Source organism: Bos mutus, chromosome 8 (assembly GCF_027580195.1).
Source record: "Bos mutus isolate GX-2022 chromosome 8, NWIPB_WYAK_1.1, whole genome shotgun sequence".
Lineage (NCBI taxonomy): Eukaryota > Metazoa > Chordata > Mammalia > Artiodactyla > Bovidae > Bos > Bos mutus.
In genome coordinates this window covers 104,830,657-104,849,802 of record NC_091624.1, presented here as the reverse complement: position 1 = coordinate 104,849,802, position 19,146 = coordinate 104,830,657, and the positions used below count along the sequence as shown (strand labels likewise).

At 34.6% G+C, this 19,146-nt stretch overlaps 1 protein-coding gene across 1 annotated transcript in view; it reads right to left on the bottom strand.

Moving 5' to 3' along the window:
• Positions 1–1,232: 1,232 nt before the first annotated feature.
• FBXO8 (F-box protein 8) overlaps positions 1,233–19,146 on the bottom strand; it is a 43,001-nt gene continuing 25,087 nt past the window's right edge. The window contains exons 4-6 of the mRNA XM_005892185.2: positions 8,899–9,017; positions 6,673–6,869; positions 1,233–5,411 (exon numbers count right to left, since the gene is read on the bottom strand). Of these exons, the coding sequence (XP_005892247.1) occupies positions 5,224–5,411; positions 6,673–6,869; positions 8,899–9,017 (504 nt within the window). The 3' untranslated portion in view covers positions 1,233–5,223. The remainder of the gene's footprint in view (positions 5,412–6,672; positions 6,870–8,898; positions 9,018–19,146) is intronic.

Sequence of the window (19,146 nt, the reverse complement as noted above, 5' to 3'; positions counted from 1 at the left end):
AATACTGAAAATATCTGGTAGAAAGTGACTTCAGTTAACAAAACTTATTTATGTATTAATATTTATGGGATATCCCTGGTGGTCCAGTGGCTAAGATCCCATGCTCCCAAATAGGGGGCCTGGGTTCGATCCCTGGTCAGGGAACTAAGATCACACATACTGCTTTTTACTGTTCTCTTTGTAAGAACAGCAGTCTTGATCAACTGCTCAAGGCATTTCCACTTCTCTGTACTTTCCTCAGCTTTCCTACCGTGGGAATGAAGCCGACAGTCACGGGAAGCCTGGCTCTGGTTGAGAATTTTTTCCCTCAGATTGTCTACAGGCACACAGTTCAGAAGAGATCACCATCTTGATATTGTGAATAGGAAAGCACTCTTTGCTAATTTTTTGCTCTGATAAAAATTGGCAAGTAGACATTATGTTATATCTAAAGAAGAGAGACCAACATTAGCATTGTTTCCTTATGTGGTTAATTAAACAACAAAGCAAAAACACATATTGCATTTACCCCCAATAACTAGCCACATTCAGCAACTCTGTTTTAGCAAGTCATATCCCTGACTATTTAAAAATAAAAGTACTCAAGTAAAAGAGGAGTGTACTATGTCAGATCATAAATTTATAGCTTATTGCAAAAACTTGATGCTAAAATTTGGTCATGCTAATGGTTAAAAAGCATTTTCAAAAGTGAAAAATCATTTCACTTTTTTTTTTTTTAAAAGCTCCACCTTAATTCTTTAAGTTAAAAAAAAAAAAAATGATCCCAAGATCGTAGGATTCCTTGTTTGTTGAATTTTTAAAATGATTTAGGGAAAAGGGATATATTAGTAAAGATTTTGTCTTTAAATAGTTTCCTTTGGAAAACATCAACACTTAAATATTTAAAAAGCGATTAACCACTTGCAAGAGACTGAAAACATCCCAGGTATGTGTGTTCCTAAAACATACATTTTCCAATTGAGACTTTTAAACTGTCAATGCCCGAGAGACGATGCCATTGATGTGTGCCTGGCACTAGTTCTGCCAGTTAATTTTCTCCCCAGAGAGTGGTTTTGGGCGACAGAGTGGCGTCCTGCTTCCCAGGTTGTTGCATTGACAAACTGCAGTGGGGTAAAGTCAAGAAGCCTGACAAAATCTCATTAATCATTTTAAATTAAATCCAACCCTCCTGTCCGACCAGGCCAAGAAGAAAGTCATTTTTTTTTTTTTAAACAAATGAAAATTTCCTCCGTAAAGATTTGGTATCTTTCTCTTGTTGGTCTTTAATTTGATGAGACAAAAATAAAACAAAACAATCCACTTTTCTAAGCTTGAAAACAAAACATTTATCCAGATATGATTTAACAGATCAACCAAGTGTCTTTTAAAAATAAAACAAGCTTTGAATAAAAATGCATGGAAACATTATGAAGGGAAACTCTACCAGCTAAATTAGGAACACTCTATCATTTTCTGAATACTTCAAAGAATTTATTTTGTTCTGTCTAAAATACATGACCCTTGAGAATATTTGAAAGAAGAAATTTTAAAAATTTCATTATCCATACTATTTTGGTATATTGTGTGCCAATCTGTTCTTTCCAGTCATAGGCTTTTGCTTTGTATTACATAGTGATTGTAATGTGTGTGTATATATGTAATTCAATATCCTTTTAAATATTTACCATAATTTACAACTGCTAACACATTATTAACATCATGGCATCATAGTCATGAGGATGTGTTCTGGTCTACTTGATCAGTCCTTAGTTTCTGGTGTCAAGTATAAACTCAAATATTTATTATTTGTTAGAACAGCCAAGTTTGGGGCATTCCAATTGTTTCTTTTTCTTTTTTATTAAAACAATGATGTGACGAAGACTGTACCTACTGCCCTTCCTCTGTTTTGGTTTATTTCCTTAGGATGGTTTCCTAAAGTAGACATATTCGCTTACAATTCTTGGAAAGAAACCATAGTCAGTTAGTTGCATTATTAATACTAATATTTAAGAAAATGTTCACTAGAATAATATATAGGTTGAATCTGCATTATTTTGAGTTAACTCTAATACATCCTGATTTGTAAAATGGGTACACCTGAAAGGTCTGGATGTATTTTTCTGAAATGCAAATAGTAAAGCCATCTTTCTGTATACTTAGATAGAAACTAAACCAGGGCTAGAATAATACAATTGTGGGTTTATTGAGAAACTGCTTCTGGGCCAAGGTCTATGTTAGTTAGGTATTGAGGGAGATCTAAGAATACAGTTCCCACCTGCAAGAATTGAGAAAGCTGCCCTGGAGGCAAAAGAGTCTGAGGGGACTTTGAAGGGCAAATAACATCTCAACAGGTAAATAGGGATTATAAGCTTTCCAGAGAGAAAGTAGAACAGATGAGATTAGAGAGTGTTAGTTTGGACAGAATAATAATGTTAGAAAAAAACCCTGTTGATGATAAATTTGGAGGCTCTAAAAGTTTTCAAGCACATTCTCCCTTTGCTTTTCTTAATAGAACTTGTACTGTATGTTAAAAGTATAAATGGTGATGGTGTATAGGAAGGAGGACTAGCAGCACGCAGTTGGTATGGTGTATTCTGGGCTTGAAACAGCAGAGCCCTTACTGGGAAGGAAAGTGTAGACGGGTCTGAGTTGCAGAGGACCATAAGCACTCTTAGGGGTTTCAGCAGAGTTCAGATTACACACTGAACAAGGAGGTATTTGGCCAGAGACAATACAAAAGGCATTAGCACTACCATTGTTTTCTAGCCTCAAAGAACTCAAAAAAGGCCTGAGTGTAAATGGAAAAACAAATCTACTGGGCTGCAACACATGCAAAGCTCAGCATCCTTCTTGAATCCCTAGCTCTTGGGATTCCATTATTCCCTGGTCCTTCTACAGTTTTTACAAACCTTTGTTTTCGGACTTCATGCTTCATCTCGTATAGCATACTCCAAATTCTAATCACCCTCAAACTTACGTATCTAGTCTTATTCTTTAGCTTCAATGTTCTATTGATACTTTCAAATTCAAGACATCCCCAAATTAGAATCATTATCTTTTCCACTTCATTCCACTGGTTGGTTTTCCTACTAGTTACCTTTGATAATAGAATAAGCAGATCCTCATATTAGAAACTTTTCTTCCAAATCACTAAATCCTATCAATTTTCAGTTGTGTGTTTTTAAAAACTTTTTCTTTCTCACTAACTCCTCCACCACTTGCTTAGTTCAAGCCTTAGAATAGAATCTAATAGAATAGACAGACTAACAGTAATCCTTGACCTTAGTAAGACTACAGTTTGATAAAGAAGTTGGACATGTAGAAAATTAATTAACACCAGTGGTATATACTGTATAATAGAGACAGTCTTTGATAGCTGTGACCAAGAAATTATATTTGAAGTGGATCTTATGATAGTAGGGGGACCTTAAATACAAAAAAGAGTTAAGGATATCAGAAAGAATAGCTTGTAAAAAGAAATATGGGTTTGGTTTACATAGGTGAGGCATTTATAAAGACATTTATTAGAATTATTTTGTCGTGGAATTCAAACTTATGTACGTGTGAAACATAATTAGATATTTGCTTTGGAATCTTAGAAATTGTGTGTGTGTGCTGTGTGCTCAGTTGTGCTCGACTCTTGTGATTCCATGGACTGTAACGCCCCTGGCTCCTCTGTCCATGGGATTTTCCAGGCAAGAATACTGGAGTGGGCTGCCATTCCCTTCCCCATGGGATCAAACCCAAGTCTCCTGCACTGGCAGGTTCTTAACCATTGTGCTACCTGGGAAGACCCTAGAAAGTGTTTACTACCAGCCTAAAAGTCCCTTTGACTCTCAAAAAAGCTGTTTTGATTATCTTGTTTTTGAAAATTCTGTAGTCCATTGTTCAGTTGTAATAATAGGGCAAGATCTGTAAGCCAGGATCCTACACTTCCAGCAAGGGGCTCCCCCTCCCCCATTTCACTCCCCCTAAACATAGCAGCTGTATCATGCCAAAGCTGATACTTTTCATCTAGAGACATTTCCAGGGCATTTGTGACTTACCATATACATGCATTGTTCTTTATCACTCCAATGCTAAGTGTTTTAATGATTAAATAACTGTTAATTAAGATGTTAATTAAGATCTACTTCATACATTTGCTCTCCATTAAGCAGTAGTTCTACAGGAGGAAATGGCAACCCACTCCGGTATTTTTGCCTGGAGAATCCCATGGACAGAGGAGCATGGTGGGCTACAGTCTGTGGGGTCATAGAGAGTCGGACACGACTGAAGTGACTTAGCACCAATCAGTAGTTTTCCTCTCATGACCCAATCTCATAACATCTGTGAAGGCAGAGCCCCTGTCCAGGTACCAAGAATACTTGGCACAATATTAGCACATGGAAGGCCCTTGATAAATATTTACTGAATAAGTGAATAAAGACAGTTCACTATCATTCACAAGATTTCTTTCCCAGCTGATTCAGAGCTGAAATCATCACAATTAGAATAGTAAGGTCTGACTAATTACTTTGGATATAAGTTCTAATAGCATTTTGTTCTTATGTGTGGAAACCTTAGATTTTAATGTGTTTTGCTATGGTTTCAAGGACTTCAGACTTAACTAAGGCAGAAATTTTAAAAATGAAGTCAGGTGATGAATTTATGTTTTAAAAATAAGTGCCTGTTTTGCATAGAGACAAATATACTCTTCAAAGATTGGAAAGAGAAGCTGGTATGGTTTCTATCCAGGTTAGATGTAACTTTTATGAAGACAGTTGTAATTTCTTATCAAATAAATCTCAGAACTCAGTTTGAGAGAAAAAGGAAAGGCTTTAGTCAAAATCTTTACAATAAAATAATTATGATTATAAATTTTTAGTTAAATATGTACATATTACATGGTATTTTAAAAAAGAATGGAAATGAATAAAGTTTTCAGGCAAAATCTAATGCACAAATATACCATCTTTTTTAGAATATAACGTCAGTTTAACATTCTTAAACAGCTGTGTCAGACAATGGCTCTGCTTTGTGCAAAACATGATAAGCAAAATTAAGAAAAATTCTGCAAAATTCTTTAGTTCCCCAAAGAAGTCACTAAAAAAGAAAAGAGTAAAAGAAAAAAAGTTGTACACTCAAGCTTGATTGTATACAGAGGCTAGAATGACCAGCACTAATGTCACCCCATATCTGCTAAATAGGTCCTTGGGTAGCTTCAGTTTGCAGTTAAAAGCTGAAGTCCCAGCAGTTGTGCTTTTATGCAGCCACATGGCCAATAAGGTAGATGTTGTCATAAAGGTGCCCCACGAAATCTTCACTAATGTTTTGAGCAGCACGCCGGGTATTTCGAATAAATTCCCTTTTTGACATTTTATTCTTCACATGAGGGCTAGTGAGGTCAATGGAAAGTAGAATCAAAGAGTAGCACAGTACATAGACAGCATCTGGAAGGAAAAAGAAACACCTCCAATTATTAGCTGGTTATTAAACAGTGGTCCCAAAAGAAAAGTGTTCATAATTCCAAAAGATTAGATTAAAATTAAAGAGAACTGCCTGGGCCTTTTCCAATTTGGTGATGAAAGTCTTGTGTCCTAGAAAACTCATCTCCTGGGCAAACAGGGATGTCAATTATCCAAACACCAATTCATTGAGCATTTTCTTCAAGTAATTTAGGAGTTTTTAGTGAAAAGTCATTCTAAATTTAAAAATTTCAGAATTGGTTTTATTTTCCTCTTGCTCTCGAATGTGATATTCCCATTCAACTATCCATAAAATATATTTGTACTCTCAGTATATCCTATTAAAACAAAGTAAGATATTTATTTACATACGCTTTTACAGAAGCCTAATTTAATTTGGAAGCATTTTACACAACAAGAAAATGTATTAACTTGGTACTAGAAAATAAAATGTAAACATCTCATAAAATTATTCTTCTTATTTAAGATATGTATAAAAGGTCTACAAAAATTCTATTGAATTTACATATTAATCTCAAAAGTACATCTTTAGATTGCTATACATGAGCCCATGCAGCAAAATATTTTCTTCTCTATATATTTTCAGGGCAATAGTTGATGCTTATTGTTATCCTCATGATACTTGCTACAACTGCTTACTACTACTACTATGGTGTTTATTTTTCAGAATCTTGCAGTCTTAATAAAGACTGTCTTACACAAGCATGTTCAACAAATTTCGTATGCTAGGAAAAGGTTTGGTAATCTCTGTAATAAGAGAAGAACAACATTCTTGACAGGAAGAAAGAAATAAAGCTGCATTACATGAAAAAATACATAGATGACTCAGGCTACATCATGCACACATATATATACACACAAAGAGTGAAAACTAGTTATACCAAAAATACACTTTAGTAGAAAAATTCTAGTTGTTACCTATGTAATATGTGTATTACTAAAAGCTTTAAAAATAATTTCTCAAGATTTTGATTAGACTAGTAAAACATTTCCAATGTTTAAGTAAGAATTTACATATCTAAGTGTAACTTTCCTCCTAAAACAGTATATTTACTACATGTAAATAATAGCTCTGACAAACTAGTCACTGCTAGAAGCAATGAAACAAGTATTTCTAATTATGGGAAGCATTTTTCCCCAGAGTGAGGAAAATGTCTCATTTACTACTATTTTTACCCAGAGATGGGAATGGGAGAAGGAAAGAATTCACTATATATATTCTTACCAGGACTAAGGCCAAGTTCTCTCATTAAATCAGGGTTACAAGCACAGAATCTATGTGAGAACTTTGTTATAAGTGTTTCAAGATACTCCCCACGCTCTTCAGGGGCATGGATGTGACGAAAAAATTCTCTCAGTGCATTGGGTAAGAATTGATTTCTAAAGTTATGCAGTGTTACAAGGTCATCCAAGACATCTCTCCTAGTAGAAAAAGAAAAAGGTACAGCTTTAGTTAACTTTTCTCTATTAAAAAGAGATGGGAAAAATCATAGATTATTTACTTTTTGGATAAAAATACTTTACTATTTATTACCAGTCTTATAAAGCATATATGTCTTAAAAGTTAAAAAAAATCAAAGTATGATTATCAAGTTAAACAATTTTTAAAAATCTTTCATGAATAGAACAAAAAACAAGGTGAACTAGAAATTTTAATTCTGAAATGAAAAAATGAATTTTTCAGAAAAATGTTAACTTATTTTCAAGAATCTTCTTGGCTAAATCCATATGATCAACAGAATTATTTACCTTTTTAATTCTGAAAATAAGGAGAATCTACATTTTCCGTACCAATCCACATTGCCAGAGGTAACAACTGCTGATGTGAAGCTTTTTAAAGTGTCTATCTATACCCTATATTGTTCTAGAATCTGCTTTTGCTTATTTCCTAGTATAATATGAACAGCTTTCTGTGTTTTTATACATGGATCTAACTCATTCATTCTAATGGCTCCACAGTATCCCACCTTAAGGACATAATTCTAATGAAATACATTTAGGTTGTTTACAATTTGTGTACATATGTACATATATACTTATTATCAATAGCATTCCAATAATCATGCTTTGGGGTTCCCTGGTGGCTCAGATGATAAAGAATCTGCCTGCAATGCAGGAAACCTGGGTTCAATACCTGGATTGGGAAGATTCGTGTCTGGAGAATCCCCATGGACAGAGGAGCCTGGTGGGCTACAGTCCATGGGGTCACAAAGAGTCAGACATGACTGACTAAGCACAGCACAATCATGCTTTGTTACAGTATGCTTCAATCCTCACTAAAATCAACAATGTTTGTATGATCATAATCTTAATTTCTACCAGTTGCTTATGGCAGGGACAGGCAAACTACATCTAGTGGGCCAAATACTACAGAGGCCCATGGGCTGTTGTTATAAATAAAGCTTCATTAGAACACAGCTTTTCTCATTTGTTTACTTATTGTCCATGTCTGCTTTGATGACACAATGGCATAGTTATAAGTAGCTGCAACAGAGATCATATGTCCTTCAAAGTCTAAAATATTTACAGAAAAATCAGGTTTTTCCACAAAAAACCCCTGCCAATCCATAGGTACCTAGCATTTCAGAACAAAAAGAGTTAATGATACCATCTTTATGTAAGAAATTTTTTTCAGTGACCAATATGCTGAACTGTGCACCCCTCAAGGCTAGGGATTATGTTTTAATCAACTGCATACTACAAATTCTAGCAAAGTTCCTGGCATATAATAAATACAAATTGTTGGAAAATCATGAGAAATTAAAAAAAAAAGAGAATCAAAATGAAAAGGTAAACCTATTTTTGAGACATTCTTTAGATTACTATGAGATCTATAATTTTTAAAACCATAGTTTATGGTGATGTCATATCAAAATATTTCCACAATATTTTTATGTCCTTGATACCCAGAATTCAAGAGTACAAATGAATAACTATCAAGTCAGGACAGCACATCAGACACTGTCTCTGGACAGCACACTATTAAATCATACTTTTCGAATTTTCACACTTTTACATGACACTTTTTGTGTACTGTATCACAGATATACACATCTTATACCTCTAGGATTGTGTTTACGGGTACAATTTGTCTATTTGATTTTTATATGGGCAATTTCAAAATTCAGAACTTTTAGCTACCAAACACTTAGATCTTAGGGCTAGTTATAAGGAAAAAAGGCTTCGACTTTCTCAAAAATATTTGGTTTTGTGATCTTTGCTATCACAAAGATGTTGGACTTCCTGGGCTTTTTTTTTTTTTTTAATGTTTACAACAGTAAACTCACACACAAGTTCAAGTTCACAAGAGTAATGATTTGCAAGGTACAGGAATCTTTTCCCTGTCTTCACTCAATTTTACAACTAGATGACTGTGATTTTTAAAGTAAAACTTAACTAATTAAAAGCATTCCTCAACTCTTTTCTCATGAAAAATTAAATTTTTTTTTACCTTTCATCAAGATAAATTCTCAGTTTTTTCCAATTTAGTGTCCTTGTACAGAAGATAAACTTTGCTATTTCCTTTGGTGAATCATCAAGGATGCCCTTGGACATAAAGTAGTTCACTCCCTAAGACAGAAAGACAAGTCTACATAAATAAAATCAGTCTTCATTTATAAATTTAACAATTAGGCAATAGCAAAACAATAGCTATAGAGTCTTTTCAGCATCAACAGACTGTTTATAGCTTTCACATGCAAAATACAAGCTAGAACTTGAACTGACACTATTATTTATGGTTGATAGTTTACATGCAATGAAAAGTAGGAAATTCAAAGTTTAGACTTCTAAAGAAAGTCTGATTCAATTTTCTGACTCATGTCAATTAAAAAAAAGTATCCAGAAATATCACCTAAACTGGGTTATGGGTAGGGGTAACAAATAACTATTACTTAGATCTTAAAAGTAAGCCTTTAACGAAAACTTCAACTGCCCAATGGAAAACATGAAAGTTCAGATACACATTCTAACACACTTTTCAAGGAAGCAGATTCTTGAGAAAAAAGGATTCTGCAAATCACAGACTAGCATTTTTTGGGGGGGGGGTGGGGAAGAATAATAATTAAGTTATTTAACTTAATGTAAAATGGGCAGAATTCTAGACTGGTTTATGGGTTGTATACAGTTTGGTGTTAAGTATTGCTACGTTTTATAAGAATCTGGCTCCAATACATACTGAGGCAAAACATAGTAAGACAAAACAATTTCAATGTTTTTCATAGGGTTTATCTTTGAATTTCCTTTTCTCTGCATGCAAAGTCTTCCAGAGAAGCATTATCCATAAGGCTGTGCCCTACTTTAGATTTAAACCAACAACAACAAAACAGCAACAACAAAAAAACCAAACACTGAAACCAATGTTTTCTCATGTATATGAAGGTCACATTCAAATAAATGTCTTATGTGCATTTGAATGTGCAGCTATTGAAATAAAAGGCAGGTGTGTTTATTTCAACTCACAGTTATCCAGATACATGCATTCCCATGAATGCCCATGTCTGGATAATAGCACAATGTGTGCAGTTAATTGGTAGAGAAAATGACATATTATATACATGTAACATACTGTTTTCACACATAAATTCCTTCAGCATTTCTTCCCTTTACAAACAATGACACAGTACTCAGAAACACTGCATACATTGGGAATTCAAAGAGTTGGAAAAATTTTTATAAAATCTCCCATAAAAATTTTATATTACATTTTTAGAGCAGTTTGGTACCATGAGGTTATGCTTTTGAAAGGTTATAATTATCTATAGAATGTAATTCAAAAAGATAAGATTTTTATACAAAATTAATTTTATGAGCCATCAAGATAATAGGATATTAGCAATGTTATCAAATTTTCATGAGAATTTTAAAAGTGTAAAAGCAATCCTAAAAGCATTGATTTTAAAAAGCACCGACTTTAAAAAGAACAAAATGTGAGAATATGTGACTCTGTCAACTCAGTGCGAAGCCATCTTTCAGACTGCACTGCACCCGGATAGGAGGCTAGAGCATGTAATATGGTCAACATGGAAAGGAAAGCCAAGGAACTTGTTTGCAGTAAGGCTCTCAGAAAGAGCCTGAGGGGGTAGGAACCAGGGAAATAGGAATGAGTTTTCCATCCTTCCCTCCATTAGTTTGAACAATCGAGAGTTGACTGTATAATTTATCTACTTAGCAAGATTAAGTCAGGTTTGATTTCTTTTCCAAAATTCATCCATTTAAAAAGTGTAACAAAATATTAGAAGTATTTCCAGTGCTTAATTTTAATCCAAGTGATTCAAAGACAAAGGAATGTCAGTTAAGCAGTAATGAACAGGTTCTTTATTCACGCTTACTTGTAAATCAGTATTTAAGAGATACAAAACTAACTCTAATTTACTTTCTAAAAATTTACAAAATATAAAAAAAAAACTAATGTGGTCTATTAAATAGTACATAATTCTCTAATTATATGATATACGCCATTTTTAATATTGCTTGATGCTCCTCACTTATAAATGAACACTGGCATTTGCCTTATGCAAGCATCATAAAATTGTTGGTCATTTCCTTTTTTCTATGTTTGAAAATTTAACATATAATCTCACTTAAGTTCTCCGAAATCAATTAAATGCAGAGGAGGAAACAGATGGTTTTAAACACAATCCTGAAAACCAGCAACACAAACTTGAAATCAGCTAGCACTGTTGGTTTTGAGGAAAGACGGCCTCAGTTTCAAGCCTGGGATTCCTCTGGAAAGGAAGATTACTTCAGAAGGGCTATTGGAGTGAAGGGTTAAGAGATGACACAACATAAAGAGGCATAGGACCAGATTACAATCGTCTTCAATAAGCAAGCTGGCAACCATCCAAAACTATCTTGTTTTGTAAGCAATAAATATAAAAGAAACTATAGCATGAACTCTGTTGAATAACTATATATTTGTTTAATACATGTATAAGTATTGTTGATTTTTAAATAAAGTTTTAGAAGAATGTTACAGAGGAATCCCTAGACCCTATTGGAGGTGTTGTTTAGTCACTAAGTTGCGACCCCATGAACTGCAGCACGCCAGGCTTCCCTGTCCTTCACTATCTCCCAGAGTTTGCTCAGACTCATGTCTATTGAGTTGTTGATTGCTATCCAATCATCTCACTGTCGCCCCCTTTTCCTCTTGCTCTCAATCTTTTCCAGCACCAGAATCTTTTCCAGTGAGTCAGCTCTTTGCATCAGGTGGCCAAAGAATTGGAGCTTCAGCTTCAGAATAGTGCCGAAATCAATCAAAAGGGTTGATTTCCTTTAGGATTGACTGGTTTGATCTCTCTGCTGTCCAAAGGACTCTACCACCAAGAGTCTTCTCCAGCACCACAGTTCAAAAGCATTAATTCTTTGGTACTCAGCTGTCTTTATAGTCCACCTCCCACAACTGTACATGACTACTGCAAAAACCATAGCTTTGACTAGACAGACCTTTATTGGCAAAGTGATGTCTCTGCTTTTCAATACCCTGTCTAGGTTTGTCATAGCTCTTCTTCCAAGGAGCAAGAGTCTTTTAATTTTGTGGCTGCAGTCACCATCCACAGAGATTTCGGAGCCCAAGAAAATGAAATCTGACACTGTTTCCACATTTTCCCCATCTATTTGCCATGAAGTTATGGGACTGGATACCATGATCTTCATTTTTTGAATGCTGAGTTCTAAGCCAGCTTTTTCATTCTTCTCTTTCACCTTCATCAAGAGGCTCTTTAGTTCCTCTTAGCTTTCTGCCATAAGAGTGGTGTCATCTGTGTATCTGAGGTTATTGATATTTCTCCTGGCACTCTTGATTCCAGCTTGTGCTTCATCCAGCCTGGCATTTAACATGATGTAATCTGCATATAAGTTAAATAAGCAGGGAGACAACATACAGCCTTGACGTACTCCTTTCCCAATTTTGAACCAGTCTGTTTTTCCATGTCAGCAACCAATCTGTTGCTTCCTGAACACAGGTTTCTCAGATGGCAGGTAATGTGGAGAATTCCATGGACAGAGGAATATGCTAGACCCTATGGCATTAATAATAGTTATTAATCAGGACTGGAACTCTCAGCAGTACAGATATGTGCTTCTGTGAGTCTGTATCTTATAGGTAGCAAGGAAATCATGACTAGTCTAAATTAACATAGTTTCCAGAAAAAGGAAGGGTGTAGCTCATTATCATCTACATGGTATAGTAAAATAAGCGTCCAGTTCTGGATGTTGCATTTTATGGGACATATTGACAAACTAGAACCATCTGAATAAAGGAAACCAGGGTCTGAGTGAGTTGTTGGAAGGTCAGACTTTATGTTATATAAGGAAGAACCAAGGGAGATAGAGATATTAGGTCTAAAGATGAAGCTATTTAGGAAAGAAGAAAAGATTAAGACATTGAGACATCTGAAGAGGTTAAGACTTGTGACATCTGTGTCACAAAGAAAAGAAACACTGTGTGTGGTTTGAGTGAAGACTTTAAACTGATGAAACTTAGAACTTCTTGCTCCCCAAAATGCATACTGCTAGGTTTTCAGTGATAGAGAGTAACAAGTATCAGAGTTTCACTCTAAGAATATATAAAAATAGTGACTTTCAAGGGGTCCCTTTTCACATAGTAATGCGAAAAGTAGAAAACTAAGGCACGAGCAAGGTGAGAAAATTGAATACAAATCTATTGACTTAATGTATTAGTACGTGTGTGTGTGTGTGTATGTATGTGTGTTAGTCGCTCAGTCATATCCAATCCTTTGTGACCCCATGGATTGCAGGCCATCAGCTCCTCTGTCCATGGAATTCTTCAGATAAAAATATTGGAATGGGTTGCCATAGGAGAAAAAAAATGGCAAAATTAATGGCAAAAAAGTAAGAGGACATAATTGGAGCCGCAAGTAGAGGAGAACGGGGGAAAGGATCAAAAATACAGGTGGGGTCTAAGACACTTTCTCAACCTGGAGGACAGGATGGCTCTACTGGTTCAGAAACAGGTGTTTGGAGAAAGCATTAAAAGACAAAAACAGAGTGCATGTTGGTTTTCTTTTTAGGGAAGATAAGCCATCCAGAAGGAGTTGGACAAGAGCAAACTCAGCTCCTTGAGCAAAATGGTAAAGATTTCTATCAACAGTGGTGGAGGGTATAACAGGAAATCCATTAGGAATAAACAAAAGGAATGGTAAGCAGCAATGAAAACCCAAGAGAAGTTAAGGTGAATTCATCTTATCTCATGTTAAAGCTTTAAATAGAATACATGCTTTCAGTGATTCAAAGATAAAAAAATATATATATATCAAGAAATTCTGTAAAGCATCCTCCATGGAGTACATCACTAAAATTTATTACGCAAATGACAACACCAAGACTTAAACAATATAATTAGAGTGGTAAGTTGTTTAGACAAAAGGTTTATTTAGGTGGCAAAAACAAATAAGTTAAGAAAACATATGCAAATAGCTAAAACCAATATTAAGAAGGAATTCAGATTGAAGAACGATGTGTTGAATGAAGCTCAGTCCTCTACACAATGCATCTTCCCATTTTCTTATTACTATAAGAATGGCTCTTTCACACAGCAATTTCTGTTTTAAGATATACATTCTTTGTTTTTCTTCTATTGTATTAAACTCATGTTTTTCTCTCCTATTTTTAAAAATCAAATCATTATTACCCATAGTATACTTCAAAGGCAAAAATCTACTATATATATATGTTCAGAACCAAAAAATATGTATTTGGGGACAAAGTGAATTCTAGGAAACAAGGCATGTAAAATATTGACTTCTGCTGTGAACCTAAAACTGCTTTAAATGATAAAGTCTTAATATTTTTTTTTTAAGTGCTGAATAGTAGTACTGAAAGTACTGGCAATTGGCCCAGACACTTGGCAGAAACTTTGTGTAACAGTTGGTATCAACAGAAAAAATTACTAATAAAACAAAACTGACATATTAGGGAGTATCTTTAATGTGTTTTCCTAAAGAACAACTTAGGAAAGAAATTTAGTGAAAAAATTTGCTTTAACTAGTTTTGTTTAAACTTGCTGTTGTATAAAATGTAAAAACCAAGTATTACAGCTACTACTTTTCAGGTAATAAATCCGTCCTCTGAGCATTACACAACAGAAAGCAAGCTGGACACTGCATTTAATTTCCTTTTTAAAAGGACATTTGAAAACTTTTAGAATAACGATCCTTAAATTTTAACAATAAATATTTATAAAATGAAATACTTCAATCTAGATTTCTAATTTTTGTTTCAATATGGAACTGATCTATTAATAGTCAAGTGTACATTTTAACCACAGGGAAATGAGCAATTGAAATGTAACATTTTCATACTAAAAAAACATAAAAATAAGATATTATATTGTAAAAGCTTTAATTTTAAAATTTTAATTATTTTTTAAAAGGGGAAGTCCTTCGCCCGGTCAGAGTATTCCCATTGTCTTATTTGAAAATAGCAGCAGCAGTGGCTAAGATGACAGCTCTGATACTATTTCTCCTTTTTCTAGTGCTATCATAATTGCTAATAAAAATGTAAAATCTATTAATATTAGCCAGCCCAGAATTTCTCGTTCTTCCTATTTATTTAGAGAACATGGGCACTATAGTTAACGGAAAAAACACATCTAGAAATTCTTCTAGGGATATAATACTCTGCAAATTAAAATATCAACACTTTGTTTTTTAGCTAAAGTAAAATAAAGATTATTTTACTTAAAGGGCAAGTTTTAAAACTAGGTATCCTTGTTTTTATGCTGTCATTTCATTTCATTCTACCCACTACGTTTAGCTATGCCACTCTCTGGTGTATAAAACTGTCCTTCAGCATGTAACTTCAGAAATGTCACACTTTTACTCATGGCAATTTTATTCATGGTAATTTAATGATGGTTAATCTAATCAATAGACTGAAAAGACTAAAGGAAAAGCTCTGACCAAATTTTTAAAGTTCTCTAACTGGAATTGGTCAGAACCCCATATTCTGTCTGGAGGATGATGAAAAGTCATGAGTATGGAATATGGACTGAAGTCAGCTTACTCATGGACCTGTTTGAGTTGGCAAGGATTTCAGTCTCCAAAAACAATTTATGGAGGGCTTTTGGTACATGAAAGTACACAATGCTGAGGAACTGCTAAGAACAGTCACACTTACACCCTAAATTATTTGTAGCTATTAGAAAATGTCAACAGGAAACTCAAAAAAAGCAGGGATAGTTCAAAGAAAATAAAAAGAAAAATGGAAAATCATCTCTAATGGAGTCCAGGAAAAATGGAGGCGAGGTGGAGGACAGATCTTTCTGTTTCTTTTTCATAGGAGAGAAAGCAATGCCATCAGACAAAAATAACATGAACTTCGTTGTTTAAGGTTTCAAATAACACTGCTGCTGCTGCTAAGTCGCTTCAGTCGTGTCCGACTCTGTGCGACCCCATGGACTGCAGCCTACCAGGCTTCTCCATCCATGGGATTCTCCAGGCAAGAACACTGGAGTGGGTTGCCATTTCCTTCTCCAGTGCATGAAAGTGGAAAGTGAAAGTGAAGTCGCTCAGTTGTGTCTGACTCTTAGTGACCCCACGGACTGCAGCATACCAGGCTCCTCCATCCATGGGATTTTCCGGGCAAGAGTACTGGAGTGGGGTGCCATTGCTTTCTCCCTCAAATAACACTACAAAGTTCCTATTCATTTATTCTAACAGCCTCAAACAGAAAGCAAGCTGTATCTGTGAGTTCTAAGAGTCACCAGGAGTCACACCCATCACTGGGACAGACCACTGCATGCAAATGACGTTACTTCCAAAGTGATAAACTACTCAGTTCACTTTAGTTCAGTTGCTCAGTCATGTCCAATTCTTTGTGACCCCATGGACTGCAGCATGCCAGGCCTCCCTGTCCATCACCAACTCCCGGAGTTTACTCAAACTGATGTCCACTGAGTCGGTGATGCCATCCAACCATCTCATCCTCTGTCGTCCCCGTCTCCTCCTGCCTTTAATCTTTCCCAGCATCAGGGTCTTTTCAAATGAGTCAGTTCTTCACATCAGATGGCCAAAGTATTAGAGTTTCAGCTTCAACATCAGTCCTTCCAATGAATATTCAGGACTGATTTCCTTTAGGGTGGACTGGCTGGATCTCCTAGCTGTCCAAGGGACTCTCAAGAGTCTTCTCCAACACCACAATTCAAAAGCATCAATTCTTTGGCGCTCAGCTTTCTTTATAGTCCAACTCTCACATCCATACATGACTACTAGAAAAACCATAGCCTTGACTAGCCAGGCTTTTGTTGGCAAAGTAATGTCTCTGCTTTTTAATATGCTGTCTAGGTTGGTCATAACTTTTCTTCCAAGGACTGTCTTTTAATTTCATGGCTGCAGTCACCATCCGCAGTGATTTTGGAGCCCCCAAAAATAAAGTCTGTCACTGTTTTCCACTGTTTCCCCATCTATTTCCCATGAAGTAATGGGACCAGATGTCATGATCTTAGTTTTTTGAATGTTGAGCTTTAAGCCAACTTTTTCACCCTCCTCTTTCATTTTCATCAAGAGGCTCTTTAGTTCTTCTTCACTTTCTGCCATAAGAGGAGACAAATTACTACTAAAAGTTAAATACAGCAATCATTATTGTAATTATATTGACAAAATTGCTGGTAGGCTATGTAAGCTTCTAGAAAAAGTACTATCTCTAATCTGTCTGTAAATTAGAAAAAAATAGCATTAATCAAAATATGGAGATAAATCTCTATTAGGTTAAGGTATGGTTACTAACACTTCAAACTAATGACAAAGTGACACATTTAAGCACTAATATTATGTCTAGAATTCCTGCTTTATAAAAATCACACACAAACATTTTACTTGCAATATGTGCAATTATAGAAATACACATACACACATACATATGTAGCTATTTAAATGACAGACTTTGATAAATAAAACTTACAATTTTATATTATCTGGAATATACATTTATAAATATATTTTAACAGCTCTGAAGCAATTTTCAAATAAACAAGACTTTTTAAATGTTTTCCTGACTGAGAATACTTTTAAAAGGATGTTAAAATAACAAAAAAAAGATTTTTCAAAAACCCAAATCTTATTAATAGAGAAGCTGGGGTTTAAATGGTAGTTTTGCTGTCATCACATGTGCATACTTTTTCATGTAATTGAAGTCTCTGTTCATCCTACCACTATTTCAGTCCAAACATGTTTAAATTTGAGCATAATGTTGTATGTACCTCGATTTATTGCTTAAAATGTCTTTTAAAAGATTAAACTAAGCACTACCACTGAACCAAAAAGTTACTGGTTAATAACATTAACTATTATTAAAATATGCAAAAACTGCTCATCACATGTCAGAAAACAAAATTAAAGGCAAAGTTTATCACTATCTAAAGCTAGAAGATGCTGGTGTTTCTGGTACATACTTGATGAAGGACCATTGCTCAGGTGTCAAATATTTATCTACTACAATCCAAAAGTTCCAGGACAAAGAACCCCTAACCTAGAGCAGTGTCTGCTGCTGATACTATGGTGTGTGCAGTTGTGCTTCTAGTATAAAATAAAGCTACAGTTTGGTAAGCACTAAGCATTTAACACATACTATTTCATTAAATCTTCATGACACCACCATGATATACATACTATTATTATCTCCATTTTGGAGTTGGGGAAATTGAAGCATAGAAGGTGTAAATAATTTGCACGAGGCCAAAGTCATATGCCTAGGAAGTGGAGAGATACTTAATAAATATTTGTTGAATGAATGCTCAACTCTTTCTGTATAAAGCTTCCAGATGACTTTCAAGAGAAGCTGTAAACTTGTAAGGATTATATAATTCAAACGGGAGGGGGCGGGGGGAAAGACAATCGTAACATAAAAAAGAAAAAAAAAGTATCTAAAACCTATGAATTAGATAGGTGCACCATAAACACCTCAAATTATAAACTCATAAAGGTTGAAATCACTATTCCAAAAATAAAAAGTGACATGTCATTCTAATGATATATTTAACTGCTAATAAGTGGTTCAGAAAGATCTTAAGACTTTTATTATATAGAAGGTATCTTTAAAAATCTTATGAAAGGGAAAAATGTTACATAATCTTATGGCTAAATGTACACCACAACTAGCTGGTTGAAAATGCATAGTGTGTCTTTAATACTTCCATATTTCAAAGCTGCAATTAAATTGATAGATGGTGTGCAACTGATGACATCCAATAATTGAGGAAATACTATCTTTTCAATTTCTGATAAAGCAGTCATATTTGAGTGACATCTACAGTGACATTGGTAGCAACAATTTCAAATTCAGGAAAGACATTCAGGGGAGACAACTACTTCTGATGGTAAAGCTGAGAACTTAAATCTAGAAAGCGATGTCAAGTTTCAGTGAAACTGGTTACATCAGATAAAGAAGAACACTGGAGAGGTGTCAAGGTGGTCGGATAGGGTATAAGGAAATAAAAGGCAAACAGAATTTTCTTGGAAATGTATTTAAAATATAAATACAATACTGCAAAGTTTCTAGGAACATTTATCTAAATTGGTAACAAAATTCATACAAAGAAAAAATCTCCCTCATTTTTAGCATTTCCTATTTTAAAATATGAAGTATTAGTGCTGTGGTGTCAAAAATATTATAATTAAAATATACTAATTTTATTCTTTCCTCTAGTTCTTAGTTCTCAGTACACTGTGCATTAATTTCAGTA